Below are 27658 nucleotides of genomic sequence, written 5' to 3'. Positions count from 1 at the left end.
TGTCAGTTTAAAAGAAGTGTTTTCTAACTGATAAACTATTTTCTGTAGAGAAATTGTGTTTATTTTAAGACTGTGGGGCTGCCGTACAGTTAGAAAATACTTTTGTTTTTTTTTTTTCTGTAAAAAAAAAAATAATAATAACTTTTGTAGACTGATAGTTTTACGGGCATCGTTGCTTGTTTTCGTCAAGATAGAGGCACCATTTTTGAGTAGACCATGGAAGAGACTGTTACTCCCACAGTCACTCCTTCTTCAAGCCACAAAAAAAAAATGTCAAGCAAACACCCTTTGCCACCACAGCAGCCTAGCAAGTTGCCTCAGCCGCAGATGGGTGACTGTGCTGTGGCCATTTGTTGTACCTCAGACCCCTTGTTTTTACCCCAAATCCCTCTGGTGTAGCACCTACAGCTACTATGGACTGGGAGTTAGCCACATCCTCTGTGGCTGTTAGGATCCCCTTAGTGGGAAAGGGGGAACCACTCAGGGAAGGTTTCCTTGTTGTGTCAAAATGCCGTGCCCATCCCTGAGGAAACAGCAGTTACCATTAGTAACACTATTGGTTCCATTTTTTATGTCAAAAATAAACAGAAAAACAAGCATGTATGTACTCTTCCTCAAATTTCTTTGGATAGGAGTAGTTTACTGGGACTGGATCAGGGTTTGATTCAGGATACTAATCCTTCTTGTAGAGTGCTTTCCAGTAAAAGAAAGAGGGATGCTTCCTTTTCTGAAGAGATTCAGGATTCTGAATATGAACAGAAAGATACAGAAATAGATTCATGGTTTTGTCCTCAGATTTCTAAATCAGAATCTGAGAACATCTATCTTTCTGATTTTCCTTGTGGCGGTTTCTCTTTCTCTTAAATTATTGCTAGAATATTCCATTGTTTTCAGTGGGTGAACACTGAGGTTTCTCAGTCACTCAACAATAGTATGAGCTATTACAGAAGGATTTTCTAGAACCTTCTCTCATTCCTCCTGTCTTGTCTTCTTTATAGGATGTCTGTCTTGCTGCTTGCAATTTTACTGATAGTCAGCCAGCTGTCCCTAAAAAGGCAGATAGGATGTATAAAGTTCCTCAATTTTTTTTAATTATTTTACACTATTCCCAAGCCTGACCCAGCAGCTATAGCCTTAGCTGACTTCTCTGTTGCTAAGCACTTAGTTAAATCTTATTATTTCAAATAATGATGGGGAAATTATTGATAGGTATGGGGAAAAGTGTATACTTCTGCAACTCTGAATTTCAGAACTATAAATTGTCAGGCTCATATATTAAAGCTTATTCTAATACACTGCGGAAGTATGTGGAATGTTTTTCTTCAGTTTCTTCTTGTGAAGAAAAATCTGCTTTAAATAACTTAATTTCTTCTATTGCACAGGTCACTACTCATTGTTTGCTTTGAATGTATGACTTTGTTGATTCTTCTTCTAGGGCTATGGCTACTGGTATGGTTTCAAGGACATTTGCTTGGCTGCATTCTCAGAAACTTCCAGATGATGTTAAAAAATGAGAGTTTAAATTCTACCTTGATTAGAGATTTTAGTGTTTGCACCCCCACCCTGCTGCAGAGATGATGAAAAAGTGTGATGAAATAGGCAAGATGATTCAGGGAGTCTCTAAGATTTTTTCAGACACCTTTTCCAAATTGCCCAAGAGATCTTCTTTCTCCTCATCCACTTTCAACAACAAAAAAAAACAGAACAAGAACCAAGAGTATAAGGACAATAAAAATGTCCTACAGCAACCAAGGATCTGCTGCCGTCCACATGCACGTTTATTAAAAACCACAAACCACAAAAAAGTTAAAAGTTAAGCACTTTTGTCCCCCTCCTAATGAAGGAATACATCAGGACTAATCATTAAAGAACACTGCAGTCTTTATAACTCAAATACATAGTCACATGACTAACCCACAGTCATGTGACACACTGTTTACATTGGAATACATGCATTTGAGTGAACAACCTTTCGTTGATCAGGTACAACACCGACCTGCAATGTCAAATCTCCCTGTGGCGAACAGTCGGAATGTCAAAAAAACACTGAATTCGACAATTCCGACCGCTCTACCACCTAAACAAACGCTACCATGAGTCACAAATGGGGTTACATTTTGCGTTTCGCTTACTTTCTGTTTGCATTTATACGAACTTACTGAACTGTGTTAGAACATTTTCCGATCGGCCATCTACCAGCCGATCAAATGCATGTATTACATTTGCATTATATAAAACACTAAAACTTCGACAATTTAAATTAAATAAATGGATAGTGTATGATAAATAAATAATAGATTTCTCATATGCACATCAGATGCTAATGAGTTAATATTTCACCCTTCTTCGTGTTAAAACACTTTTTATCATAACCACATCATTCAATTATGTATTTAAATTATAAAGGCTGCAGTGTTCTTTATTAGGTCTGATGAGGTGCTCAATTAGAATAGGATGTAAGTGCTTAACTTTTATTATTATTTTTTTTGTGTGTGTCTTGCAGCTTTTAAAAAACAGAATGAACAGTCTTGAAAGATTTCAGGTAAATAGATATTTAAGAAGTGGCAAGGAGGTTTCAAAAAGAAGTCCCAAACTTCCCAAAACCAAGGACATTCCAACAACTCTGAATGACTGTTCAAGAGACCTTGTGACCCCTTCCCACTCTGGCCTTCCTTCTCTTCCAGAAGGTATGAATCTCCATTTTCTCTTTGGAAAAAGACTGTTTCAGACAAATGGATTCTGAAAATCATTCAACATGTTACATATGGCAGTGGGTGGAAATTTCTCCCTTTTCATGGGGACATTTGTCATCATGCAGATCAAACTGTTTTGTTTCCACCTGTTCTTCATCACATGCTGTCCCAAGGAGTGATAGATCCAGATCCTCCTTCCCAGCTGGGGAAGGGGTTTTATTCAAGGATGTTACTAGTCCCAAAGAAAGGAATTCCTGGAGACCAGTTCTGGATCTTTCTTTCCTAAACCTGTTTATGATAGTGTCCAAAACAGAATGATGTCACTTCACACCTTGTTAACTCTTTTTCTTCTTTCAAGTTTTCTAGTAACACCAGGCTTAAAAGATGCTTATTGTTGTATTCCTATTCATCCAGACTTCAGGTGTTTCTTAAGTCTTTGTGTATTTGGGTCACATTATCAGTTCTCTGCCTCACCCTTTGGCTTTTTGGAAAGGGTTGATTCTAAAAGTATTTAGAAGCTGCTACTTGGACCTCTGTACATACTTTTACAAAGGACTATAAACTGGATTCCTTCTCTAGGTCTAGATCATGCTTTGCTAGGACCATTCTTTAAAGGCTCCTGAACCCATCACCTTCCACCTCCTAAATATAATTAGCTATGGTAATCTACCCATATAGCTAAGGCGACTGCAGCAGTGATCACTATGAAGAACATAGTACAGTCGTGTAAGGTGAACTTACTATAACAGTAGATGTTCGAATGATAACTACTGCAGTAGCCACTACCTCCCTATATTCCTCTTTTTTTTTTTTTGGTGTGTGTGTTTGTGTTTTTGTGTGTGTGTGTGTGTGTTTTTCATGCCAGGGTGTGGACATTTATATTTTTAATATTCCTAGCCTTGTCCTTTCAGAGTTCTTCCTCCCTCTCTGCTGTCAGGAAAGCTCTGAAGTGCTTTGCTCCCAAACTTGTCTTTTAGTCAGTTCAGCTCAAACTGCTTGACAGTTTGGACGCATGGAAGGTGCCCTGAAGCTTTGGAAGCTGATGGGGTGTTTTATACTTATCAGGATATAACCCATATAGCTAAGGCTACTGCAGCAGTGATGATTCAAACATCTTCTGTTATGGTAAGTTCAATTTACACAACTGCACTTTGTTAGAATAGTATTTTGCTTGTTACAGGCATCCTTAAAGGTGCCATAGTCGGATCAAAAGAATTTTGTTTTTTATTTCGGCAGAAACAAAAAGCCTAAAACGTCTGGGTTTTTTTTTTATATATAAAAGAAAAAATAATGGATCTGGGCTGCAGCTGTACCTAATTATGTGTTATTTTGGTATAAATAATACAGTACAATGAATATAAACTAAATTAAGGAAAATTCTAATGCGCAGGTTGCGGGAAGCAGCATACAGCACAAATATCATTTATTCTTCTTCTCTTCAGTTACTCCTATAATTTTAAACCCCTTTGCTTATCTAGTGTACTAGTTTCAACAAACATCCCAATTATTAGATCAGTAAGAATGTTACAAAATACGTTTTAGCATGTCGACATTATTTATGTATTTGCTCATCTGTTGCATTCAGCACATTATTCACTGTTTCTTCAAGACTGTTTCTACCATGATTGTTAATTTGGAAAATTAAGCAGATCATATTTGCTCAATAGAATGAGTGAGGCAGTTGGTGGGAGAAAGGGCAGGACTTTCATCAGGTGTGCGCCTCTTCCAAACAATATGCTATTTTTTTTTTTAGCCAATTAAATATAACAGTAATCACCATAAAAATAGAAATACTTTTACAACTTAGCAGATCTCAGTTTTAATACAATATTGATAGAAACGTGTTCCTTTAATCCAGTTACCTCCCTTGGCATTAATATCTTCCTTGTCAACAATTCCAAATTTAAATTTAGTACCAGATAAAAAAGAAAAAACTTTTGAATGTTTGTAAAGGACACTGATATTATTTGCCTGCTTTATATCATACAGACGTTCGTATATTCTTTTCTTCAAAGGACGTTTCTCACATAAGCACTTTCACAATCTTGACATATAGCAATATAGACCACACCTCTTCTTGCAGCACAGTTGGCCCAACTAGTGAACTTAAGATTTTTATCCTTATATTTAGTCAGGAAAATATTTCCTTCCAAAATATAATTGCAGAAGTGGAACTTAACAGATTTCAAGGTACTCAGTTTCTTGGAACTTCCGCTAACATTATCTTTCCCTTCTTTGGAAAGGAAATCCTCTTACAATTATTTCCTCTCTTGTATACAAAAACAGGGTGATGACCCACATATTCATTCAAAGTTGGGTCCAACTTGAAAATATTCCCACTATTAATAATAACATATTTTGCCACTTTATAATTTAATACCAAAGCTCTACCAAAAAAAATATTTCCTTTAGTTCAGTTTCAAAATCTACAATTTATTCATTTTATTTACACGCAATAAGGGGATAAATTTATGGGGAAGGGGGTTATTCTGTTTTGTGCAAAGGTCATTGCCGTTTTTCTTATCTAGGTTTTGCATTCACATGAATTTACTGATGAGTATAATGTCTAAAACTCAAATCTCTGTGTATTTTTTACTTCAATCCTAGGTGATTTGCCAGAAAATCAAAAATTTTATGAGGGTCAGACCAAAAATATGAGGCAAAAATCTGAGCAGCTCAGACTAAGAGGTATGCTTTATTTGATATTTTGGGCATGGATTAGGGTTACCACCTGTCCCACTTTGCGAGGGACAGTCCCTCTTTGGGCAGTTGTGTCCTGACAAAAAATTTAAAAAATGGCAAATGTCCTGAGATTTTAGGACAAAGTTATTTCCTATATTTTATGTAATAGTTGCATAAAACAGTTATTCTGTATCTAAAATACCTAAATGTTATTAGAAACAGAATAAGCAACTAAAATGCTACAAGAATAAGCTTTTATTTAGGCAAAAAAGTTAAGTTCTATCCTTTGTATTGACTGTGGGTATGTAAAATCTGATGTTTGTCCCTAAAATGTCCCACTTTGGCCATTTGAAAAGGTGGCTGGATGCCAAGATTCACCTCTCGAGCTTCGTTGCTAAGATTCACGTCTCGAGCTCCCAGCCTGAGGTGAGTTTCTTCGCGTCTATATTTACAAGAGCAGATGTTAAGTTGTCTATCTCGCCTTCATTCTTGCTGGATGGGTTGGACTCTAAAGCTCGAGTTGGTTCCATATATCCCACAATGCTAGGCGATAGTTACCTCAGATCTCGGTTGGTTATTCTACCGGTTCCTGGTGAGTTTTAGCTTTTTCTATAAAAGTTACTCTTTTACCCCTTTTTAGTTTAATTATTCTTAAATTAGTGTAGTTCATTGAACTCTATCCCCGAACCTAATTTTTTCCCGTTTCTTGTTAAAAGAACTTTTAGTTCTTCCCTTGGGCCTTAGGCCTTCCCTTCCCTAGGGAGTGTTTGTGTAGTGTACTACTGTTTATTTTTAGTATTTTTACTAAAGTTTGTAATTTTGACAGGGTTTAACTGGTGTGTTTGAGTGTGTGTTTGTGTTCACCAGTTAGGCTATGTCTAAATGCTGTCAGAAAATGTCTCTGACAGCCTGCAGGACTCCTGTGCTGTCTGCCATGGCTTCAGCCCCAGGGTCCTGCAGGAAAGCTTATATTGAGAGGCTTGTTGAAGCCTGAGGATTCCCTGTCTGTCTCAACAGGAAGCCCTCCAAGGCATCGAGGTCTTCGAGACCTCAGGTTGTTCAACCTTTGCCTTTATCGGCTCCGCTGGAGCCGATAAGACTCAGTCCACAGTTTCTGTGGCTTCGACAAGATCTTGAGCCGACAACCAGAAAGAGGTCTAGGTCACCTTCTCTTGGCTCCGTTCATTCGGCTCCAGGATCTCCCCTGCTGTCTGAACGGAGCCAAAGGTCTCATTCCTCTAGGTCAACGAGTCTGTCCGATCATGACCTTCAGAGGGTGGTGAGTCGACTACTCAAGTCTGAGGCACTAGCCCAGATGCTTCAGAGCCCGACTCATCAGTCGGTGCCTGCCCCGTCCATCAACTCTTTCCTCCTTCGACTCTCTTGAGTTCGCCGAGACTTCCATGGAGGAATCTCGGCGCCGGACTTCCTTGTCGGGGTGAGTGGCATCGAGCCATCACTGGGGATCTCTGGCTCTGCCTGACAGTCATGCGGAGTGTGTTAGAGCCTGGCTCTACTCCACAGTCCCTCCTTCTATGCTCCCTCAGGGTAAGTCGACTCACTCCCTCATCCCGGACCGCAGAGAGCCAACTCCTCAGGAGCTCCCTTTGGGATTTCATCCTCTTCCGAGGCCTCTCCTGATTTGGCAGAAGAGCCCTCGGAAGAGGAAGTGCAAGAGGAAGCACATTGACTCACCTGAGTCTATCACGTCGGACACGGATCTAGATGATTCTGAGGGTTCCCCCCGTTCCCCTTCTGAAGATGTCTCATTTGCAGACATTCTGGAGATCCTTAAACAGAGGGAAATTGGCCAGCCCTCAACCCTTATCTGTGTATCTTGAGGCTTTTGGCTCTCGTCCTTCCACCTCCTGGGTGTCCCTCATGCAGGTGGTTGATTCAGTGGACCCCACTCCCAGGAGGCCCTCCAAATTCATCACAGCTCCATCAGACAAGGAATTTTTATCAAAAGGAGTCTCTGTGGATGCTATGGTGGTAGCTGCCGCCACAAAGAAGGAACTGGCTGATCCTTCAGTGCCTGTCCATCCACCTAACAAGGAATCTAGGTCCATGGATGAAGCGGATGTTCTCCTCAGCGACATTTACTATGCGTTCGCTGAATTACCTGTGCCATTTCACTCGTCTTCAAAGGGACTTGATCAAAGAAGCGAGTGAAATGCTGAAGGACCCTACAGCTACGGGGTTCCAAGAGAAAATGAACACGCAGCTAGCTATCCTTAATTCTATTTCCAACTCCTCCATGCTGATGGCTATGCAATTTTGCGGAACCTTTCAAGACGTCTTTCATGAACTCCCTTTGATGGATCATCTCTGTTTGGTCCACAAGTGAAAGAAACCCTGACTAGGTGCAAGACTGATGGCAAGACCCTTTCTGCCGCCGGAGTCCGTTTTCTACTCCTTCTAGGCCTTACCCCAAAGGCCAGAAGGGGAAAGAAACAATCTCAAGGGACTCCAGAGGCAGAGGGGAACAACAATGGTGAGGCAGAGGGGTCCGCAGAACCAGGGCAATCGCGATAAGCCCTTTCAGCATCCCTGAGGTGTTGCCCGACTGCCCATCTTCGGAGGCAGTCGGGGAAGATTGTCACTGTACCCAGAAGCCTGGCTATCCTTGACACAAGACAAATGGGTACAGTCCATCATTTCAAGGTTATTCTATTCCCTTTCTTCGTTCTCCAAATCAGTCAAAAATCCCTTCCAGATGTTCCAGGATATAGCAGCTTTGGAAATTTCAAAACTGCTTGCAAAAGAGATATTCAGCCAGTGCCAGCAGACCAACTAGGATCCGGAATCTACTCAAGGTTCTTTTAGTTCCAAAGAAAACAGGGACTGGAGACCAATTTTGGATCTCAGTATCTTGAACAGATCGGTCAAGAAAACAAGATTTCGGATGGTCACGCTGCAATCCATTCTTCCCCTATTGGGAAAAGGAAACTGGATGTGCTCTATAGACCTTCAGGACGATCACATAAAATGAACAGACGCTCCAGAAGATTCCTCCCCTTCAGGGTGGGAACCAGTCATTTTCAATTCAGGGCCCTGCCCTTTGGTCTTACCACTGCCCCCGGTGTTTACCAAATGCATGGCAGTGGTAGCTTCTCACCTGAGACGACAAGGATTCCAGGTGTTTCCATACTTGGACGACTGGCTCCTCACAGCTCCCACCAAGCATCTCCTTCTGATGGCCAGAGATTACACAAACTGGGTATCTCAATAAATTTTACCTACATAGGCGCAAATTTAGATACTGTAAACATGTCTGCAACACTAACGAACCAAAGGATATCAGACATTCAAAAATTGGTATCACTACTTCTCAACAACAACAGAGCCAAAGCCAGATTAGTTCTAAAGGTGTTGGGAATCATGGCAGCGGCCATACCTCTCCTTCCATTGGCCAGATACCACATGCGGATCCTTCAGTGGATGCTTTTTTCTCAATGGTCATACCAGGAACTTCCAATGTCTCACACCATTATGATCAAAAGCATCTCATGTGGTGGATGTCTTCCCCAGCTCCTGTTGGGGAGACCATTTGTTCCACCTCCTCCGTTGCTACTCTGACAACGGATGCCTCCCTGATCGGGTGGGGGGGGCATTATCAGGGCAGGACAGTCCAGGGCACATGGCAACCAAACGAATGCCACTTGTACATAAATGTCCTGGAGAGGAGAGCAGTGGTTTTAGCAAGCCCTTCAAGACTCTCTTCCACAGACAATATGTCTGTAGTGTGGTACATCAACAAACAAGGCGGAACCAGATCATAAAGCACTCAGACTGTGGCAATGGGCGATTTCTTCTCAGCTGATAGCAACGCACATCCCGGAAGTCCAATCACATTGCGGACAAGTTGAGCAGAGCTATTCTTATGCCTCACGAGTGGTCTCTGAAAGACTCTGTAGTGAGAGAGATTTTTCTCAAGTGGGGTCAGCCTTGCTGCGATCTTTTGCTACTCCCCAAAACAGCAAGTGCAGAGAATACTTCACTCTATTCCCTTTACCAGGCCAACCCAGCAGGGACGCTAGTCCAAGTTTGGCCCCGGGACTTCTGTATGCATTTCCTCCTTTCCCACTGATCTCTCAAGTAATACAGAAAGCTACAGAAGGCCTCATTGATCCTCATTGCTCCTTACTGGCCTCGCAAGTGTGGTTCCCCTTTCTGCATCGATTTCTTTTGAATCTGGACCTAGTTCCAGATCTTTTGATCCATCAGTCGGGTCAGTTTCATCGCCTCTCTGAACCTCACTGCTTGGTTCCTCCACTTCCAACCGTAGCCAGGCTTCCTCAATTATCTCACTCTGTTAGAGATATTTTGATAGCTTCCCATAAATCTTCCACTAAGATTTATTTGAGTAAGTGGAAACGCTTTTCATATTGGGCACAAGGAAAGGACATAGATCCTTTCACCGCTTCCATCCAATTAGTCCTTGATTTTCTTGCTGAACTCTTCCATGCAGGTTCATCTCCATCTACTCTTAAGGTTCAATTGGCAGCTATTTCTAATTTCCATGTGGGTATTTCTGAATCTGCCCTAATGTCCCACAAACTCTGCAAAGTTTTGAAAGGAGTTTTTCTTCTCAGACCTCCTGTAAGAAATCCTCCTTCTCCTTGGGACCTAAATTTAGTTCTTGCTTCTTTGATTCTTACCTGCAGCTTCATGTTCCTTAAAGTTATTATCATGGAAAACTCTCTTTCTGGTGGCTATCACATCAGCTAGAAGAATTTCAGAACTTCAAGCACTCAGTTGTCGTTCCATAAGGACAGAGTTTCCTTTGCCTAAGGTGGTTTCAGCATCAAATCTAAACCAATGCATTGACCTCCCTGTCTTTTTCCCGAGTATTCAAATAGGTCTGAACAAAAATTACACTGTCTGGATGTTCATCGTCAATTAAGGTACTACTTGGACAGGACGAAACAATTCAGAAAATCTGATCAGCTGTTTGTCTCCTATGGAAAGCAGAAAGGGACTTCCAGTTTCAAAGGTATCTTTATCCAGATGGCTAACATCTCTGATTACCCTTGTTTATGAGATTAGACACCAAAACTGCCTAATAAGCCTAAAGCCCATTCCACCAGAGCTTTGGCTACTTCTCTAGCCTTCCAAGACAGACTGCCCTTGGGCTACTCCTCACACTTTTGTTTCCCATTATAAGTTGGATTTAGCTTCTAGGCATAGAGCTAATTTTGGTTCCACTGTTCTCAGGAGTCTGTTCCGTTAGGCCACCGGGACAAGGTGCTACCATCCAGCAAGAATGCCATGTTAGTTGTCTTATATGCTATTATGCATATTTCTTGTTTCAGGATGTAGGTCACCCTTCTTCTTCCCCATCCAGCAAGAAGAAGGCGAGAAGAAGACAACTAACATGGAACGTTATGGTAAGAACATAACTTCTATTTAACGAACACCCGGTGTCACGCCATGATGCTCTATGAACGACAGAGGTAATATACTGCAAGTTACCCCCCCCCACACACACACACACACACACACACACACTTAAAACCGTATCCCTATCACTGAACTACATTCAGTGTAGTGAAGTGTATGAAATAACTAAAAGTGTAGTATTGTTAGTAGCCAGATATAAACTTTGTAGTCTAAGGAGCTTATTTCTGAATATGTTAGAAACATTCGGCCTTCATCAATCCATACTGTGCCTATTACCATCTAGATTAACACATCTAAAAGCATGCATGTAACTTGCTTACAGAGAAGTCTGCAAATCAAAAAACAATATCCTTATAACAGTTATTGAATTGGCTGAGTAGTTAAAACGTTACGACGGGGGGGGGGGGGGACAACAACTCAAGTAATATGACCATTTTTTTAAATGCCAGGAATAGTGTGTGAATGGGGAGTAGCAATAAGGGTCTAAGAGTACAAAATGGAAATTACTGGTTGTACTCTTAGCATACTGACAAAAATCAAACGTGATCCGCAGAAAGTAAACTAAGTTTATTTTAACAATAATACTTTAGTGGTTACTGATTAGGCGTTTCTTTCCGTAATCTTGTCAAGGGGTGTAACCAGTGAACTTCATTACGTTTGATTTTGGTCAGTCAGTGTTCTGTGCCTTTCGATAGGAATAAAAATATTAACATCTACCTTTGTGTAAAGTACTGCGTACGCCCTATTTAGGTTATTCACCCCACATAATGATCATCATTATTAAAATAACGCAGGTGTCAAAATGAAGTTAATAAGCAATGACAAACTGGCCTTTTAGATGTTTTACTTTGTTGTGGTTTATTGTAATACCAGTCAAAAATACTACAAAAGTAAGCGAATGTGCGCGACAAATCCATTTACTTAGTTTTTTTTGAAAAACAGATTCTACAGTATTAGTTTCATATAGGCATATAACACTTTCCAGTGACTAAAAACGTATTTTTTTCTAGTATTTCGCCACGAAGTTTTTTTTAATGTGTCAGCTCGGCTAATTTCACATTTCGCCCACCTGTGTTTTGGTATCCAGTAGAGGACCCGGTTTCGAAATAACGCTATGCCGTGAAAATAACACTGGTCATTTGTAGCTGTTGCCATACCTTTCAACACGCTTTGTTTCCGGCTAAATAATTTTTTACAACATACATTTTTAATTATTACTGGTAGCCCTCGGTAAACACAAAGGATTGTTCTTCACTTTATCACCGTTCTAAGATCTATAACGTGAAACAAATATTTCACCATTTGTTATACAAGGCGGCTCCGTCAACACATTACGTTCAAGAAAGTTATAAAGATTTAGTTGTCGGCAGCCTCAAAAAAGCTTTGCGTTTTTTCATATCTATTCCTAACCCAATGATCTTCACCGCAAGTTTCGTCACTCGTTAAAATGCACCAGCAGTCAAACTGTCAGAGGAAATGATAGCAGAAGTTAAAAATGTCACCAGTGTGGTTTGCTTCGCTTTTTTGGAGCTGTAAGTATAAACAGTTATTATTAATATAAAATGTTTTTGTGTATTATGTCTCTGGCATAAACTTGCTCAGGTGTGTCTAGGTTTGTAGAAATTTATGAGACTACGGCATCCGCTTATTCTGTTGTTTAAAGTGTCGAGGTTCTTGTTCACATGCCATTCCTTTAGACTTTGGGAATTTAATTTTCTAAAGCATGTTGTTGACACCATTCAAAGCCTCGCATCACATTTAAGTTGGAAACTGTTCGTACATTTCAGCTCTCCATATTTTAAACACATAGTTTTGGTTTGTTCTGGTTTTCTGTCAAATCACTGATGACTGTCTGAAGCCACTTAATAATGACAGCTATTTGAGTTCCACACCTCATATTCTTCACAAAATACTTGCTAATGCATATCCAGTTATTCTAGCAACTTTCTAAATTTATTTAAAGCTTGGCTCCATTTTGGGGCCAGTGGCCCCCGTTGTTTTTGGCTTTGTCCAGATTTCTTGCACTGAGAAGATGAAAAGCTTGTCAGTAGCAATGACGATTTTCGTATTGTGGACTTGGTCTCACAAGTGCAAAAGTAAGGTTATACTTCCAAACGTGGGAAAGGGATTCTTCTAACAATGTGAGCCAAAATTTCAGTAAAGTTAATTGTGGACTATGGGCGTATTTAGGCTTGAGGTACCGGTTGTGAGTACCGGGTACTTGCGTTATTTGCGGTAAAGGGTGGTAACAGTTTTATTTATGACATAACTAAGTGACGTTATTACATTAAGTACATTTTTTCATGAAAACCTGGCATTACCCAATGCTGTTATTTTTTATTTCAGCAAGAATAAAGACAGTAACCAACCAAAAGCACATTTTCACCACTATAATATGAAACGGATGCATCAAGTTGTACTTTCTTTTTGTGTCTACGGTAGTAGATCAGCATTGTATAAAACTACATTGTGCGTAAAATTAATAATGCTTTCAGTCTGAGGCTGAGGGGAGTTATTTTCATCTCTACAGTACAGTCCCATAGTGTTATGGTTGAATAATTTCATCCTTGACGGCATAGGCATTTGTGGCTCCAAAGAAGCAATGCCATTCCCATACATCTAAACTGTTTCTCTTAGGGAGGTTCAGCACTCATTTTAGCTCACCAAACCCCTCTGTATTTAGGAAGAATGCAGTTTTTACACCACCCAGTTATATTTTTAAAACATGAACATAAAATAAAAACATAGATGAATCCATCTGCCCATCCATCCACAGCCCCTTTTTCTCATTTTTGCACATGAGTGGGGTGTCACATCTCACACCAACAATGAGAATCATCTAGAGCCAGTGTTTGCACCACTGGGTGGCCTGCCCTACAACGGTTAATACTTTATAAATTTGTGTAGCCCACATACTGTAAATGTCAATGCATTTGAATGTGCATGCTTTACATTTCCTTTCAACTTTTACCACGTGTCACTCATTCTGCTACCTTGTTAGTAATATTGTACCTTTGGGAGAAAACGTTGAGAAAGATGCAGCGTAGCTTACACTATTATATCTGTCTCTAGAGCTACAAAAACAAGTGACCAGTTTCAGTTTGGTACAACTAAAACAATCTTAGCCAGTTGTGTTTTAACTAGACTTGTCAAAACATTTACCTCCCATACTTTGTTAGAGCAATAATTTAATTACCACCTGTGACATTTTGAAGGAAATAAATATCTGGCCTGTAGAATAATGTATTTAATATTTGCAGTACTTTACATTATAAACATGTTTAATTGTATTTTGCAAACTTCTAGAAAAAGTGTTTGCCTGCAGTGTATGTTTTAATATAATATATTTGTAGGCAATATTTGTCTAGAGCAGAAGATATTTTAGCTTATGGTGTCATTTTTTTTTCAAATTTAATTTTTCATTGTTTTTGTATATACATGAGCAAATATGACAAGTCATAACTTACAACATTTTAACTGTAGTAAAAGTACAAATAAACACAACCATGAACATGACAATATGCTAAAAATATAGAAAAAAAAACATTAGAGTTAAGAAATAGTTTTTTTAAGCTGTATGCTTAGAGATAAATTTAAATGTAATGGGGCAAACTATATACATTATTTACATCATGGATGTTACAGGAAGTATAGATTAAAGGACAGTCTTAATATTTATAGTTATTTGCTAGACTAAGGAGGATACAAGATATTTGTGGATTTATGGTGTTTAAGATTTTCTTCATGAAGTACAGTTATACTCCGAGGGTCATGACAGTTAATTATTTTGAATGGAGTCAAGTAAGTTGCACCAGTAAGTCTGAAAGTAAAATCTTCTTTTGATGCTTTTCATCGAGTTTATGCGAAGATATGTATTTTATTGCCATAGCTTTGAAATTTTCTCAGGAGATCATGGGTGTATTTAACCATTTTTTTGCAGTAAAGTATTTAAGCAGGGCACATAATGTGATTAGGACATGCTTACGTAACCCTGTCAGTAATTTGGGAGTTATGTTGAGAATTGTAATTTCCCATGAAAGTTTTTTTTCGTAACCCATCTTTTCAAGTTGGGTCCTGAGAGAGCATCATAACTTATATATGTTTTTACAGATCCAGAAAACATGGAGAATGTCAGCATTTATAGAGCAGCAGAATGGACAGGGTATAACTTTCTTCTTATTAAGGACAGCTGGAGTGTAATCTGAATTATTTATCATAAGTTGTGTGTAAATTAGATTCTTGAAAGGAGTTCTTAGGGTGTCATTTCTAAGGAATGAGGACTATGCTTAAGTGAGTCTTGAAGACCATTTTTAAGTTTTGCATTATGTTACCAGCATTTTTCAGACTATGTGGGTGAAGGGAGATTTGGCTGACACACTATACATGCTTCGCTTTCATGACAGTATTGTGAATCCAAAGGAAACAAGTGGGCTAACTACTGTTTACATAAGATCGTGTGGTGCATCAACCATAGGCCATGATCTTTACTACCAGAGGTTCATAGTAAGTGCAAAGCTTATGTAGTTTTTTTTTGGCTGATGATGCTGCTGAGCAGCTGATGGCATGAAAAACAGCAGTCTGGTTGCGAACATCTTTAACATTTTCTTGCCTTACTTGTGAATGCTTCTTCTGGGCTTCAGAGAATTGACCGTCAGCTCTATTTTTCACTGCTGGGTAGGTAAGTCTCCAACTGGGAATCCAAGTCTAACACAGTCAAGTCCATATATATAAGCATACCGAACAATGGAATAGTAAAACAAGAATTAAGTTTAAGTTTAGATGGTTTAGAAGACAAAGACTTGAAAGGTGGAACAAGGGAAAATCAGCTAGAATTTAAAAAACTTTTATGGTGGTTACAGTTAAATGCTACAGTGTGTCCAGGGTTGAAAGATCATATCTCCATCTAAAGTGTTTTTAAATTATGTGCTGCCAAACTGCAGATGACAGATATGTTATTTATTACAAATTAATTCATTTATTTCACCATTAAATTATTAATTAAATTAATGTATTTATTCATTTTCATATTTATATTTGCACCAATCTCTCTCTCTATGTATACACACACACACATGTATATATACATACACACACATTTGCATATTTATACTTTATGGATAATATATTTATTCAGGGTATTTGGTTAGTATATATTAGTCTTAAATATGTATATACGTTTATAGAAGTTAAGCATTTTAAGTGTTATTTTTAAATCATAAAAGATTTTTTTTCCTGGACTTTTTAACTTGTACTTTTCTCATGATTATAGGTTCATAGGTATATACAAGGCTAATGACCACTAGGAACTTTATTAGCTTAGGCGTGCAACCCAAATGTGACTCACAAGTTTGATAATAAGTTATGCCGTGTTGTGATATATTTACATATATATATATATATATATATATATATATATATATATGTGTGTGTGTGTGTATATATGTATATAGCTACTCTTGGGCTCACTCTGCTCCCCTACCCCCATTCCCACACACCCCTGACATCATTTGATTTATACTCTGTACTCATTAGCTACAGCCTCTCCCCACCAGCACTTCCCACCAATTGCATAACTGCTGCCTATTCCCCTCCTTCCCACACCACTATCTGTTCCCATCACACATTAATCAGCTGTGTACCACTTGGCAGTCACACACCATCTCAATTCCACAAGACATCCTCCATGGCCTACTTTTACCTAAGCATCCCATTACTTATTTTGGTCACCCACCTCTCTTCTTACTACACCACACTACACTGTATACCAACCTCCCCTACTCTATCCTTTTCGTCCTTCAACCTTACAACAATCTACTCTTTTTACATTTCCCCTTCTCTGTTCACTTCTACCCACTTTCATCACTATAAAGTAAAAAAAAGTAAAAACACTCTCATCCACCTACAACACTAACAAATTAAAACTACTCCTGTACAGTCCCAAACCTCACCACCCACATCATATTGCTTTTGTCAAGTCTACTATACTGCTAAGCGGAGACATTCACCCAACCCCGGACCCTCTCCCCTCTCATCAAACACTGTTACACACCTTTCCTCATCCATGCCTCCTGCCATCACTCCCCTCCTTTCTTCTCACCACACCCCACACAAAACCCTAGACTTTTACTCAGTTAATATCCAAAGCCTCATCAACAAAACCAGAGATTTACACTCCCGGATAGCCCAACACTCCCCTCATATTTTAACCCTAACTGAGACCTGGTTAAAACTACACATAGCAAATAATGAAATATTATCCCCAGGTTACATTATCTTCAGATTAGATAGACAAACTAGAAAAGGTGGTGGTGTAGCAATCCTGTATTCTGAACTACTCATCCTCTCCCCCTTACACATAACATTACCTAATTTTCATCCCACTGAACTACTTGTATTAAACTGTCATCTTAACTCCCACAAAAAAAAAATCACTGTAGCCACACTTTATATCCCGCCGGTAATAATATAATATCCCCATTCTAGAAAACATACGTTCATGGCTGCCTGACAATATCCCCTATGAAACCATCATTCTGGGTGATGTTAACATAGACTGGACCAAGCACATGTCCAACTCGCCCAGTATGTACATAAACCTGCATGGCTTCAAACAACTTATCACATCCCCCACTTCTATTAATAAAACTACTGGTACCACTGCTATTCTTGACTGGATACTTACTGCTGGCTGACCTCTACCACAACCCCTGTACCCTGCCTGACTCCCTCAGTGATCACCTCCCCATCCACATCCAAAAATACTCTCTCTTCCTTCACCTAGAGCTCATCTATACTGCGACTGTTGTAAACTATCATCATTCGATAACAATTCTTTTAGTCATAAACTCCCATCTATTACCTGGTCCTTCCTTTATCACCTTCCACTTAATGAAGCAGTGGAGATCTTTAACCAGACATTCCTCAACATCCTAGACTCACTTGCACCCTAAAGAAAAATCAGGATTAAAGCCAACCATGCTCCTTGGTTAACAAAGGAGACACACTCACTCATGCACAAAAGAGATAACATCTGGAAAGCCTGGCAAAAAACAAAAAACAAAGCCCTTACCTTACTACTAAGCTATAAAGAAACTAGGAATTATACCAAAAAATGTGTTCAACTTGACAAGAAAAATTTTTACAACACAGCTCAAGCCAATCGCCTCTCCAACCCTAAACAGTTCTGGTCCACCATCAGCAATATCCTTCATCCTGGTAATCTGTCTACCCCAAACCTATTCCTTGATAAGTCTGCACTGGAAACTGCCACACTGCTCAATAACTACTTCATAGACACCATTCACAAACTAACTCCCTTAGACCATAATTCCAGTTCACCAGACTCTCCTCCCCCTTTTACCAACACTAATAAACCCCTTTCTCTCTTAAACCAGTCTCCATCTCCTATATCAAATCTCTTCTACATAAACTTAAACCTGGTTCCTCACCTGATAAACTAAGCCCCCCTCTCAAACTTGCTGCCAACTCCATAGCATTTCCCATCTCCATACTAATAAATAGATCTGTTCTAGAAAGCCCTCTGCTTAACATCTGGAAGTCCTTCTACACTGTACCATTGCACAAAGGAAGTAACTCCACTGACCCTTCTAATTTCTGACCAATAGCTATCCTATCTCCTCTTGCTAAAATCCTAGAAAAGTGTGTCCACTCCCATCTCCTTAAATACCTAATACAAGAAAACCTTTTAACCCCCACTCAGCATGGTTTTCGGCCTAACCACAGCACTGCCAATGCTGTCCTATTCTTTACTTATATACAATTGCTGTGGCCAGGGACAAAAACCTACTTGTATCCTATCTCTTCCTTGACCTATCCAAAGCATTTGATATGGTGTCACATCACAAACTACTAACTAAACTAACTGAACTTAACCTCTCTTTTTCTACTGTGTAGTGTTTCTCCAGCTATCTCTCAAATAGACTTCAATCTTGTCCAATGGCTCACCTTCTGCTCACCTTTCTTGCCTTTAAAAACTGGAGTCCCCCAGGGCTGAATCCTAAGCCCCGTCTTTTTATTATTTTCACCAATAATCTTCACTCTTCTTGCTACCACTCTACCCTTGTCCAATATGCAGATGACTCAGCCCTCATCACAACCTCCAATACCATATCTGGCCTTCTTTCCCTTACACAGAATTCTTTCTATTCCATTGAAAAATGGCTTAATGAAAACCAGCTAATTTTAAACCCTAAGAAAACTAAACTCTTACTCTTCCTACCTAACTCACTCTCACACCATAAATCCTCCTTCTCTATCTACTCACTAGACAACACCATCATCAAAGCCGAACCTCTTACTAAACTCCTCGGTACCACTATCGATAATCAGCTTAAATTTGACCAGCACATTCATCTGTGTATCAAAAAGACACACCAAAAACTTGGGCTATTGTACCGCAACAAAAAATATCTTACTCCTGAGGCCAAACTATCTCTAGCTAGCGCATTCTTATTACCTGGCCTTCTCTATGCTTCACCCATATTCTCTAAATTACAGTCCTCACTAATCTCACAACTTGAACAAACCTACAACAACATTGATAAATTTGCAACTAATCAACCCTATAAAACCCACCATTGCATAGCTTTAAAACGGGTTCCTATCAGTTTGCCGAAATGTCAGTAGTTTGAACCCCATATGTTCGAACTGTGAAGTTCGAAATCTGATTATTGCGAAGCCGCGGAACACCGAATTCTTTCCCAGGGAAAGAATTCAGTGGGCCATTTCTGTGGCCTCACTATATTCAGCACTTTGGTAAAAAGTTACGGGTTGGGTTCATGTAAGTGTGCGATTGTGCAAATGTTAGGGTTAGGGCGCTGGTTAGGTGAGTTAGGGTTACGGTGCAGGTGAGGTGGGTGTGCGATAGTGACAGAATTTAGGGTTAGGGCGGGATAGGTGTGTTAGGGTTAGGGCGCGGGTCAGGTGAGTATGTGATAGTGACGGACCTTAGGGTTAGGGTTTGGGTTAAGGTGAGTGGATAGATAGTAGTGTATGTACACTTTAGTGTAGGGTTAGATGTAGGATTTTAAGTGTATGTGTGTGGATTGCTGTTTTTTTGGTGTGCTTGTGTTGTGTGTGTGTTTCTTGGAACAGCGATTTTTTTTCCCTGAGAAAACAATCGCTGTTCTAAGACTTCGATGTTGTTGCACTTCGAGGTTAGAAGTTCGAACATATGGTGCTCGAACTTTATCCGTTTCTTCGAAGTGATATAGACCCCTTTAAAACAACTACAATGGTCAGAACTTCCCCATCAACTTCTAATATCACAACTCCAAATCGCCCACTCCATCCTATACAAACCTACTGCCTGTCCCTCCCACTCTTCTCTTGTATCTTTCTATGTCCCCACCCGACCACTTAGAAGCTCAGAACAACTCCTTGTCATACATAAACCAAACAGAAACATAAGCAAACTGCTATATAACCACAATGTGCCCCTAGCCTGGAACAAACTACCTCAACATATCAAAAATACCCCAAACACTACTCAATTCAAAAAGCAATTAAAACAATTCCTCTTAAGCTGTTGGATTTGTCCTTGCCCAGAACCTACTTAAACCCTCTCACCCCTTCAACCTTACCTCGCATCTCTCCCCAAACACCTCACTCGACTACATATTCCCACCATCTTTCTATTTCTGTCACATTAACTCCCTTTATTCTATATGTATCTCCTATACTAATTCACTCCACTTACCATTATCCACTTCTTTGGTCTGATTTTTTTTTCTTTCCTCCAGTAATGCCTCCCTATACTACTCCTGTACAGTATCCTATCTCTACTTTGTAGTTATTTTCTATCTTACTACATGCAATAACATATATCATTCTGAACTATTTCTCTCATCTTCATTTTTTTCCTGTCTTATCTATATTAACTTCAGTCTCTCTTCACCCCTTACTAATATAACTCATTTTATTATATAATATAATTGATTTAATTATGCAAACTACAGTTAATTTTTGAGGAAAATGATTTGTAAAAGTTTTTACAAACGTTTTGTTTTTAATGTTTATTTGTTTGTTGTACTTTAGCGTATAATGGTAGGCTGTTTCTTTTAATAGCTTATATGTGTAACAAGGAAACAGCTTGGTTGGTGTACATATTTTGAAATGAATGTATTAATAGGTGGTGTGTTCAGCTAAACTTTAGTTATGATGAAGTTCTGAGGTGTTAGGATGAAAGCGCCAAACTGAAGTTTACTATTGAGGTCTTTTTACTTCATTCATCTGTTTTGTACTTCATTTTCACTTTGATGGCTGGTTACAAGTCTTCTTTCAGTGTATGCTTTTGGATTATTGCCTCTTTGGGAATACTTTCCAAACTTTATTATATATTTTGTACATTTTTAATATAATATGTGAAACATGCCATGCCTCTAAGAATGCAATCAGTTTTCATCTAATTACTATTTTGATGGAACCATCTTGTGACTGGCTAATTTGTCAGTGGCGGCTCGTGCTATCAGACTGCAGGACTGCAGCCCTCCCAAGAAAACTGACATTTCATTTGCCATTTTCATAGTCACCAGCTAGAATAGTCACTAGCTAGAAATCATTGCAGTGCAATATGTCCCAGTTTGCTTAGCTTTTGTCAGCTAATTAGTTTTTGACTGATCATTCCCAAGTTACATTGTACATTAGAGTCTTTTTATTTACATTTTCTTACCTATTCGTAGCTTTGTTTGTGATATTTGGTACTTGATAGAGGTTAACTTAATTTATCTGAACTGCTTTGTCCATTTTCACTTTTGCAAATTTAACTGTGTATGTTACGCCTGTCTGCTTGTCAGCTCTCGACTCCTGTACTGCCTGCTTCATTACATTTTTTTTCTCTCCCCTGCATGTTCCAGCTTGTGTTCCTGCCTATCCTGCTTCTCCTCCTGAATGCACCCTACCGGAAGTCCATGCTGAGAACCCATAAACAAGGGACTTTAAATCAAACCTAAAATCCCATCTGCTCCCTACAAGGGCATTTCAGAGAAAATATACGTACTGCTTTAACCATCTTGTAATATGTAAAGGTAGTACATTCTTTCTAGTAGGTCGCAGTGCGCTCCCCTGCCAGGCTAGCCAGCAGCCAACTCTTCCCCTTTTCTTGTCTATTTAAATTATCCCTACTCTCCCTCTTATATTTTATTTTACCCTATGCTGAATTATGATAACTCCTTCCATCCCCTAACTGGATATTCCCCTTAGGGGTCTCTGTTACACTCATACTAACTGCCCACTAGGTGGCACTCCTCTACCATCTTGCAGTCTCTACTCTTTTTTCCCACTCGGTACCTTATTCTCTTCTTCAGTGTTCCTAGATATCTCTCCCACTGCTCTCTCCCTCACTATTCTCACAGGACTGCTTATCCACTTCCTCTACTCCACAAATTCCCATCTCCTTCAATCTTAAAGCCTCTGACCCTTCTCTACTGTCATTTTAGTACATATCTCCATTCAACTCCACTTCACTGTCAGTCTTTGAACTTACTCTACATCTCTGCAAACTTACCTTCTGGCTGTCACACTCTACTGATTGTTTTCCTCCCATTCTCCTTCCTTTGGCTCTTCCCGCTCCGTTCGCCCTGCGAGCTCACTCCACTCCTCTACCCTGCCCCCATTTTCCACCTGCCCCCAGCACCTCTACCTTTATACCTCTCATACCCCTCCCACATATACCAATTAACTAATCAGAGTCCTTTCCTCATTACCCCCTCCCACTCTTACTCCTCCCACCCCACTATACTTCACTTTACCAATTAACTAATCATAGTCCTTCTTCTTACTACCCCTCCTACTCTTTCTCATCCCACTCCATCATACTTCTCTCCTCACCACACATACTCCCTTTCTCTCCCCTGAAAATACTTTCAACCCCATCTATTTCCTAAGCTCCCCACCCCATTTTGCCTGTACACTTCCACTACATTTATCTCTTCAATTTCCCCATGCTGAACATGCCCTCCAAAATCCTTCATACTATCCGTGTCCCATCCTCACTTCTTGTACTACTAATTCCTCTATATTATGCTACTTCTTACTCTCACAAAATACCCCTATGCCTACCTCCTACTCAAACTATCCATTGTACTCACCTACAACCATCTCTATCTACCCACTACAACAACATATCTTCCTCTCTTATTCCTCCCAAAACACTGTACCTTTTCCATCCCAAACACTTCACCATAACAAAAACGTTCACTCTGAAACTACTGCTACCCTCTAACAGCTTCCTTCTTCATAAACTCAAAAGACTTAGAGTTACTCCCAATAATGACCTGGCCTTATCTGGTGATATCCATCCCAACCCTGGCCCCTGCCTCATTACTAACAACTTCCCCCCACCCCCTACTTCTCCCACTGGAAACAATCATATTCCCCCTCCCACTTCTTCTACCGCATCCTCTCCTAACTCCCTTAAGTTCTTCACTATCAATACTCAGAGCCTCAATAACAAAATACACCAACTACAAGCTTGGATTTGCCACAACCAACCTGACATTTTAGCCATCTCTGAAACCTGGCTAAAATTCCATATTGCTGACTCTGAAATCTTACCTCCTGGTTTCCAAATCCACAGAAGTGACCAATTAAATAAAAAAGGTGGAGGCTCTGCACTAATCTTCTCTAACCTCCTCTCTTTAATCCCTTTACAAATCTCAACTCCACAATTCAAAAAATGCTGAACTAACAGCTAGTATCCTACGACTAAATAAACATAAGAACATCTGCATTATCTCCCTATACATATCCCCAAGTGACAACATCCTTACCCTCAAAAATATTCTTTACTGGGCCTCAAAAGAAATCAAATTCGAAACCTACATTCTAGGCGACGTTAACATTGATTGGAACAAAATCAACTCACCTTCCCCCTCCCAATTCATTAACCTCTACAACTTCACCCAAGTAATCCACTCAACCATCCGTCCTAACAAAAAACATCCCCCAGGATCTATCAGTGACTGGATCCTAGTCTCTCATCCAAACAAAATAATTCTTTCTGGCACTATCCCTGACACCTTTAGTGACCATCTCCCCACTTTCATACACCACTCAGCTAACTCCACCCAATATCAACACCACTACATCCACACTCGTAATCTCAGCAACTTCAACCCCACAATTTTCTCAAACATTTTTAAACATACTAATTGGCAGATCCTAAATACTCTTCCCCTAGACAATGCTGTAGAACAATTTAACTCTATCTTCCTAAATACTCTTAACTCCCTTGCCCCACCAAGAAACAAACAAGTCAAAGTTAATTCTGCCCCTTGGCTATCCAAAGAAACAAAACAAATCATGCATCAAAGGGACAAATCCTGGAAGCTCTACCAGAAAAATAAAATGCCTTCATCCCTGCTCCAATACACCCAACTCCCAACCAAGCAAAAAAACTAATCACCCTGGACAAAAAAAAAACTACTACAATAAACTTCAGTCCAACTATAATAAGAACCCAAAACAATTCTGGAAATCAGTTAATTTCCTTCTCCATCCAGGATCCAGGAATAACCCCTGCCCTGACCCTAGTATAACTGACACAGAACTAAGCTCTCACTTCAACAAATTCTTTACTGAATCTATAGCTATGCTAACTAAATCCTTTCCAAACAATAATACATCCAACACTCTTTCCTTTACACCTAACAACCCTTTTAACTGTCCTCTCAATTTCCATCTGAAACCTATTTCAACCACATTTATAAAAAGGCTCTTATCCAAACTAAAGCCATGCTCTAATGCCCCTGACAACATCCCCTCCTCCTTCCTTAAATGTGCTGCTGAAGGTATTGCTCTCCCTATCAGCATCTTAATTAACATATCTTTAAAAGAGTCGTACGTCCCTATTCTTTGGCGCTCAACCTACATTCTACCTCTTCATAAAGGAGGCAAAAATACTCATATCGCCAACTTCCGCCCAATTGCCCTACTCTCACCTATATCAAAAATTCTAGAAAAATGTGTCCACCACCAACTCATGCCTTTCTTAACCCAGAACCACCTCCTAACACCCACCCAACACGGTTTCCGCCCTGGCCACAGCACCATTACTGCCTTATTATCCTTCTTAGAAACAGTCAATCAAGCCAGGGATTCTGGATTACTAGTTTCCACTGTACTGCTTGATCTTTCTAAAGCCTTTGATACCATCTCTCACAAACACCTTCTCTTTCATCTAACCAACCTTCATCTCTCCCCTGATACTCTATCCTGGTTCTCCAGCTACCTATCAGACAGATCTCAAGCTGTCAGATGGAAAAACTCTACCTCCTCCTTCTTACCTACACCCACTGGCGTTCCCCAGGGGTCCATCCTTGGACCCATGCTTTTCAACATCTTCATAAATAACCTTCACACTGCCATCCCAGACACAACAGTTATCCAATATGCTGATGACTCTACCTTAGTCTGTGCCGCCTCTAACCTTCCTCAACTACTGACAAAAACCCAAATAGCTTTTTCCACTACTGAGAACCGGATGCACCAAAATCATCTTTCTCTCAACTCTAATAAATCTAAAATTCTTTTTTTCCCTCCCTCCAGGGCTTTCACTTTTGACAAAAATGCTTTCAAAATCCTAAGCCAAACCAACTCTATTATAGAGGTGGTCCCATCTGCAAAACTCCTTGGCATCACCATAGACGAGCACCTTAAATTTGATATCCACATACAACAAAACATAAAGAAAACCCACCAAAAGCTAGGTATGCTCTATAGGAACAACCACTTTCTCTCCAACTCCTCTAGGCATACCTTAGCAACTACCTATCTTCTACCATCTTTACTATATGGAGCTCCACTCCTAACTAACCTGTCTTCTTCCAACTCCTCTAAACTCGAAATTTGCTATAATAAGATCTCTAAATTTGCAACCAAATCTAAAACCTCTACTCACCATTGCCTTTCCCTACAAACCCTGAACTGGCTAGAACTCTCTAACCACCTAGACTATCTCCAACTAACCACTGCTCACAAATTAATATTCTGCCCTGATAAATACCCAGCCTTAACAAACATCCTTCCTCCGTACATCCCAAATAGATCTCTAAGATCTGAACACCAAAATTTAATCTCTATCCACAAACCCAAACGCCCTGCTGGCCAACTCCTTCTCTCCTTCTCTCTAGGCAGGAAATGGAACTCTCTCCCTCCTTCACTTAGAACAACATCTAACTCAGAATCCTTCAAAACTCAACTTTTCTCTTACCTGTCTTCTAAACAGAAATGTTCCTTCTTTCATCCCACTTAAATTTAAATAACTACCCATTGAACCCTCTATACTCCTCACTTCACACTACCCTAGAACTATTATTTTTCCATTGCTACTAAATCAAACTTAAGCTACTTCTCAGTTTAAGTAATTCTCTCTCTCTACTCCTTGTATGTAAATATTGTAAATATCAAGTAACCTCAGATCTCAATATTACAGACAGTTGAAACTTGCTTCCTGAAGGGAAACTACTGAAAATCTGTTTTATCTACTTTCCTTAATGATGTTTATGAGGTATACTGTATGCATTTGCTTTTTTTTACTAACTGTATGAATGCATTTATACGTGTATTTTTTACCTTCAACAGTACGTAACTTAGATTGTATTCGCATTGCTTATGGAGCTTTTCTCCCCGGGCCTCCACTGAAAATGGGCACGTTCTGGCCCAATGGACTTCGCTGGTAATCAAACTGGAAATAAATAAATAAATAAATACATAAAATAAAAAAAATTCCATTATTATTTATTTTGTGTTTTAATTAACCTATGCAACAGTATGAGAAGTCCGCAAAGTCCCAGAACTCGAACTGCGCATGCTCGTCGAGTTCCGTTTTTTTTTTTTAACAACAAACGTAGTATACTATCTGACTGCTGTAAAAGGCAGTCCAGATTAAAGAAAAAGCATCAGTGTGATGCCCAGAAGTCAATGCGGTTTAAACCGTTTAACACACACTGTAAATTCGAAGGGGGTTCGGACTGCCACGTCTGCAAGTACGGACGTGATGTGGATGGCTAGATTGCTACTGATTGGTTCTCGCTCTTTTCTCAAAAAAGAGAGCGAGAAACAATCAGTAGCACTAGCACAGTAGTACTTACTGTACTTGTCTTGTTATTTTGGGAGACCGTTGGATTAAGTGGATTATCCGATTATACCGGCGTTGTCGTTGGTGGTACTTGGTAAGTTTTTTTTTTTTGTCTTGGGGCTTAGCTTGCACAGTGCAGCAGTCAGAGAGAGCAGAGAGGAAAAGAAGAATTGCTTTTTTGGCTAGGCTTGTAAGCATGCAATACTAGTCTGCAAACTGATTACCTAGCAGTTAGCTGTGAACCTATAAACCTATAATTGGTGAGTGGGATCATATAATATGTGTTTATGTGTTGCAAAGTAAAAGTTTTACATGTGTGTGGTGCATTTGTTGCATTATTCTGAGAAATTATGTTTAATTAATCTTGAAGATGAAAGCACTTAATTTATATTTTGTGAAAGCATAAATGTGTTTTTTTTAATAGTTTGAAGTTTCTTGTTCGGGGTTTTTAATTCTGTTTTTTTTTCTTTCTGTGTTCCCAAAATAGAAATATCTGTATGCTTCCATTAAGAACATTTTTCCTGAATTAATGTTTAGTGATATGTCTGAATTCAGAAGACAGGTGGTTTTCATTAGCTTGCATGATTTTGTTGAAGCTTTTTTTTCTCTTTGGGAACTCTAAAGGGATGCGGGCGAGAGAGAGAGAGCATTGCTGTCCTGACTTCATCAGGAGCATGGAGCTAATTCTGTTTGTATTTTGCTACATAGAAAAGGGCAGGAGCTGTTATTTTATATTCTTTAGGTTAGTAAGGATAGTTAAAGGATGAGCTGAACTGTAGCAGGG

At 39.5% G+C, this 27658-nt stretch overlaps 1 protein-coding gene across 1 annotated transcript in view; it reads left to right on the top strand.

Moving 5' to 3' along the window:
* The first annotated feature begins 11513 nt into the window (after positions 1-11513).
* The window catches only part of LOC122813657 (integrin alpha-X-like), a 3682398-nt gene continuing 3666253 nt past the window's right edge, over positions 11514-27658 (top strand). The window contains exon 1 of the mRNA XM_044086096.1: positions 11514-12310. Within this exon, the coding sequence (XP_043942031.1) occupies positions 12274-12310 (37 nt within the window). The 5' untranslated portion in view covers positions 11514-12273. The remainder of the gene's footprint in view (positions 12311-27658) is intronic.

Source organism: Protopterus annectens, chromosome 10.part0 (genome assembly GCF_019279795.1).
Source record: "Protopterus annectens isolate FY-2018-M chromosome 10.part0, PAN1.0, whole genome shotgun sequence".
Lineage (NCBI taxonomy): Eukaryota > Metazoa > Chordata > Ceratodontiformes > Protopteridae > Protopterus > Protopterus annectens.
The sequence above is the reverse complement of the archived record's forward strand: the minus strand, read 5'-3'. Positions and strand labels throughout refer to the sequence as shown.